The following is a 5,545-nucleotide window of genomic DNA, read 5'->3' on the forward strand; positions in this document are numbered from 1 at the left end:
TGCACTGGGACAGGATAATTGCAGATCTGAATCATATTTCCACTGCACCATTAATGTTTCACACCACAGGGGCTTCTTTGCAGGCAAACCAGAACTGGAAATCCTGAGTTTGGCTTGCTGTAGTTCAGTATGATGTCTGAATTAACAAACCCTCGATTCAGAGAGTCAGAGCAAGGGGCCGCCGCTCCAAAAAGTCCTTATAAGCTGCGGAAGAGACGAGGAAAGGAGAGGTGAAGGCTGAAGGACTCTGAATTGTGCCTTTGAGAATTTTGAATGGGGGTGATTGGGGGGTACTGGTTCTAGACAGTTAAATTTAAGAGTTAAAGAAAAAGAAAGTAATATAAATGTCTGACTCAGTTTATAATAATCTAAGTGAAGTGAAGATTTGTTGTAACTAAGCTAGTGAAGATCTCCTCTCTTGGGTTTTTAGTTAGTAGTGGGTTCTTTTGCTTTATCCTATATATGTAGTCCCCTTTTTTTCTGTAGTAGTTTAAAAAAACAAACAAACCCACAAACCCTCGATTTGATGTTGGGAGCATCTTGTTGCATGTTGAAAAGCCCAAACCATGGTTTGGGTGCTAAGCTTGATCTGATGTCTGAATTGATTTTTTATAAAAAAAATACCACAGTCTAACCAAAAATTTTCTCTAGATTTCTTCAGCAGCCCCCTCCCCCCACTCCTAGGGTTTTGCTTCAAAGGCTGACTCGCCCTCCAATTTAATACAATATTTGCTGCTAGGCAGGGCTCTTTTTGTAGAAAAAGCCCAGCAGGAACTCATTAGCATATTGGGCCACACCCCTGACAGCACAGCTCATTAGCACATTAGGCCGCACCCCCATGTTACCAGAAGTGTGGTTATCCAGCCACACCCACCTTTTGCTTCTTATTCTGTTTACCTTGTTTGTTGTCAAAACCCAGAGGGTTTTTTTGTAGCAGGAACTCCTTTGAATGTTAGGCCACACACCCCTAATGTAGCCAATCCTAATGAGTTTCTGCTGTTGGGTGTGGCTTATTATGCTAATGAGTTCCTGCTGGGCGTGGCCAACTTGGGAGCCAGCCGGAACTCCGTTCCTGTGCGTTCCTGCCCAAAATAGCCCTGCTGCTAGGGAAAGAGGAGCTTCAAGTAACCAGCTTTTTTCTCCTCCCTTCCTCCCCAATTTCTGACCAGTCTATGCCTCTGTGAGCCTCTACCTGCTTCCGGAGCGGCCTGCTACACTCATCCTGTATGACGACGTGGTACAAATCCTTCTCAGTTCTCCAGGTGAGTCCCGCAGAGTCCGGGTGCCAGGAAATGGAGGACTGGAGACTGGGGATCTCATCTTGGTCCTGCCAGTAGGTGAGACCGTTTGTCGTTGCAGGAGCAAAGAGTCAGCCATGGGCACAGTTCCCACGCAAATCTGCCCGCCTGCCCCGCAACTCAACCTACAGCCAGCTCTCGGCTTCTCTGACTGCCGCCAGCAGTGGGCCAGACATGAGGGGTTTCCCATCCTTTATCGGAATGGAAAGCAACAGCAGTGGTAAGGGGCTTGGGGTCAGAGTGTGGGTGGGAGTGTGGGCTGGTGTTGGTTGAGGAACCAGAGCTGGGTCTGCTGGTGGTCAAGGTAGCAGAATTCAGGAGGAGAATGCCTCAAGAGGTCGATCTGCAGCAGATAAAATTTATTCCAAAAGAAATATATTTATTATACAGTGCATACAGTAATGTAGTTAAAAACATTATACCCGAATATCAGGCTGCATTCAAAGTCATCTAGTTCTCTTTTCAGATAAGCGCTTCACGTACTTAGTAGCGAAAAAGAATCACAGGCCCCGTTCACACGGCGAATTGGCCGTGGGCACAAATAAAATAAGTAAATAAGGATGACATGGGTGTAGATAACATCCCATCGCTTTAAGTCTCAATTAAAGGGACAGGAGGACACATTTCCCCGAGCTCGCTGGCAACCTCAGAACCAAAATGGCGAGGGCCATCTCCCGCAGCCCACGGTGTTCCCATTCTGATTCTTGTCGCCCCGTAGCCGCCAATCCCTGGCTCGAGCTGGTGCCCATCGTCGCTGTCAGCGTCCACCTCTTCACCGGCAATGGGACAGAAGTGCAGCTCTCCGGCCCTGTCCAACTTTCCATCCCGCTGCTGCCTGGCTCGGCTGCCGCTGCGTCTTCCAGTGTGCCCGCCTGGCGCTTTGACCTCAAGAGTGGTGAGTCCTGCATTTTGTTGCTTGCCGTATGGCATAATTGCAAATGCGCAAGGCAGTGGCAGGGGTGGCATTCATTTCTTCAGGGCGAGCGAGGGTCCTTCCATGGAAGCGTGTTGGTTGGTTTTTCGGGAGCCGGACGCACCTCCTCCGCTTGTGGAGCCAAGCCCCCCGCGGTCTCCTTCAGCTGCCTCAGAGCTGGTCACGGTGGTCGGAGTGTCCAACTGGGATCTGGGAGACCCAGGTTCAGATCTCCACTCTGCCACAGGGGCCGGCTGGGTGACCTCGGGCCAGTTACACGCTCTGAGCCTAACCTACTTCACAGGGGCTGTTGTGAGGACAAAGCAGAGACGAGGACGATGATGGAAGCCGCTGTGGGTCCCCACGGGGTTATAAATGAAGTAAATAAATTACTAGGGCGGCTGGGGATAGGGAGGAAAGAGGGGTTGCACCAAGCATAAGCACTTCACATACTTAACAGCGAAAAAGAATCACAGGCCCCGTTCACAAGGCGAATTTGCCGTGGGAGAGCCATGATTGAATGGTGGATTTTCCGGGCACGATCACACCGCAACATCTGACAAGTGGAGTGCACCCGTGGCATACCGTCGAAAATGCACAATAAAAAAATACCTCCTCAGGAAGGAGGCCTTCTCCTCTAACGGAAGCCTGCTGCAGAGGGACTCGTGCTCCCAGGAGAGGTTCTTGATAATGGCGAGAGCCTTTCGAGTCGATTTCTGGTTCCGCTGTTGACACTCCCCTCCCATCAGCCATTCCAGTTTTGGGATGGCCTGTCAGACACCCCCAATCTAGTTGAAAGAGATGGGAGCATTCATTTATTTACTTTTAAGGTCCCTATAGTACTGTTGTCTTGTATTCGCCCGTGCATAAAGGGAATATTCTGTCAAAGCCTCTGTTACTTGTCCACATTGGGTTAATAAAGAGCCATCAGCCTGTGTGTCAACCTGGGTGCGACAGGGTACAAAGCGTGGGGGTGTCCTTTTCATTAAGGGATGTGCTGGAGCCGTGGCCCAGAATCCGTTTTTAATAAGCTGTTATAAATCCCTCATATAGACTTGATAAATACCAAATTACCAAAACAAGACCATATGCATTTCAGCCTCTTAGGCCTTCTTCAGTGGTCAGTAATACATAACATCATTTCTAGAAACACATCCGGAAAATACATATTGGCTGCGGGCACACGGGCAGGAAAATGCGGGGGGGGGGGGGAGGGGGGGGGAGGGGCTAAATAACGACCTACTGTGGAGGTCCTGTGGAGGTCCCGTGGTAGGGGGGAGGTGCCGATCACTCCACAGTCCTGCGGCGCGGCAAAGAAGCGGGGCGCGGGGCAAACGGGGTTGTTGGGGTTTTTTAAAACTCAAATGTGCACATGCTCCCTTGGGTGCTTGTGCGCATCCGTGGAGACTTTGGGGGAAAAAAAACCTTTTTGCGAGGGGACATGGGCGGGCACCGGAACTACCACCGGAAACGTGATCAGACGCCCGCCCTTGCCCCGCGGTTTCTGGAAACTAGTACCTCCGAGGTACTAGTTTTTTACCGCGCATCTTCGGCAGGAAGCCTTGGGTTCGCCACGGGAGCTCAACGCTTCCCAGATATGGCGGTGAGATTGCGCCCGGAAAATCCACCTATCTTCTGTCCCTCTAGCGTGCCTAATGCTCCGTGTGACCGCAGCCATTATATATTTTAACCCTGACTCTGTATGAGGGATTTCTAATAGCTTATTAAAACTGATTCTGTATTACTTTTAATGCAGTCCGATATTCAGGCCTTATGTTTTTTTACTACATTACTGTATGCACTATATAATAACTATATTTCTTTTGGAATAAATTTTATCGGCTGTAGGTCGACCTTTGAGGCCAACTTTTTCACTGGACGCCCACCACCTGGACCAAAGGCCTGGTGGAACAGCTGCACTTTACAGGCCCTGCAGAATGGCAGTGGGTCCCAGAGGGCCCTGATCTCACACGGGAGCACATTCCACCAGACTGGATCCAGGGCAGAAAAAGCCCCGGCCCCGGCTTAGCAGATGTCCCTTGGGCTGGGGACAACCAGCAGGTCTCGGTTGGCAGAGCGCAAGGCTCTCCGGGGCACATATGGGGAGAGGCAGTCTAGTTGGTGCTGTTTGACCTTCATGGCGGGGAGGGGTGCCACTTGGATTTCTTTGCCTTGGGCACCAAGTAAGGTGTTCTTTCCCTTAAATAGAGGCTTAATGTGAAAATGGGCAGCTCTCTCGGTACGACCCCCTCACCTCCTTAGAGCATCACTGCGGGGCCGCCTGTGGGTGCCTGGCCTGTGAATTGCCCGCTGGTCAACCACCAGGGCAAGGCATTTTTAGCGGTTGCCCCTTCTCTCTGGAATAAGCCCTCTGGGGAAGTTTCTCCCAGCAGTCCGTAGGGCATGTCAGGCTGCCCTATTTCATGCAGCCTTTGGTAACCGCTATGAACTGGGGAGCTGGCCATTTGTTTTAATTTCTCTGAGTAATTTGTCGTCAAATGGATGCTGCTTTCGTTGATTTTGTTGCTCTGTTTATTGCATTTATTTGTGTCTGTTGTGTTTTAAGTGTTGCCAGCTTTTCCCCAGTCCCCTGTAAGGAGAGGGTGCTGGGCACAAATAAAACAAGTAAATAAGGATGACATGGCTGTAGATAACATCACATCGCTTTAAGTCTCAATTAAAGGGACAGGAGGACACATTTCCCCGAGCTCGCTGGCAACCTCGGAACCAAAATGGCGAGGGCCATCTCCCGCGGCCCAAGGTGTTCCCATTCTGATTCTTGTCGCCCCGTAGCCGGCAACCCCTGGCTAGAGCTGGTGCCCATCGTCGCTGTCAGCGTCCACCTCTTCACCGGCAATGGGACAGAAGTGCAGCTCTCCGGCCCTGTCCAACTTTCCATCCCGCTGCTGCCTGGCTCGGCTGCCGCTGCGTCTTCCAGTGTGCCCGCCTGGCGCTTTGACCTCAAGAGTGGTGAGTCCTGCATTTTGTTGCTTGTCATACGGCATAATTGCAAATGCGCAAGGCAGAGGCAGGGGTGGCATCAGGGCTTCTTTTGTAAAAAAAAGCCCAGCAGGAACTCATTAGCATAATAGGCCACACCCAACAGCAGAAACTCATTAGTATATTAGGCCAGACCCCTGACAGCACAGCTCAATAGCATACTAGGCCTCACACCCCCATGTTATCAGAAGTGTGGTCATCCAGCCACACCCACCTTTTGCTTCTTATTCTGTTTACCTTATTTGTTGTCAAAACCCAGGGCCTTTTTTTGTAGCAGGAACTCCTTTGCATGTTAGGCCACACAACCCTAATGTAGCCAATCCGAATGAGTTCC

At 50.6% G+C, this 5,545-nt stretch overlaps 1 protein-coding gene across 1 annotated transcript in view; it reads left to right on the plus strand.

The window, feature by feature from the left end:
- FAM171A2 (family with sequence similarity 171 member A2) overlaps positions 1-5,545 on the plus strand; it is a 26,574-nt gene that overhangs the window by 8,399 nt on the left and 12,630 nt on the right. Inside the window, exons 3-6 of the mRNA XM_015412337.1 lie at positions 1,170-1,262; positions 1,360-1,518; positions 2,017-2,193; positions 5,005-5,181. Of these exons, the coding sequence (XP_015267823.1) occupies positions 1,170-1,262; positions 1,360-1,518; positions 2,017-2,193; positions 5,005-5,181 (606 nt within the window). The remainder of the gene's footprint in view (positions 1-1,169; positions 1,263-1,359; positions 1,519-2,016; positions 2,194-5,004; positions 5,182-5,545) is intronic.

Source organism: Gekko japonicus, unplaced genomic scaffold, assembly GCF_001447785.1.
Source record: "Gekko japonicus isolate JY-2015 unplaced genomic scaffold, Gekko_japonicus_V1.1 scaffold3768, whole genome shotgun sequence".
Lineage (NCBI taxonomy): Eukaryota > Metazoa > Chordata > Lepidosauria > Squamata > Gekkonidae > Gekko > Gekko japonicus.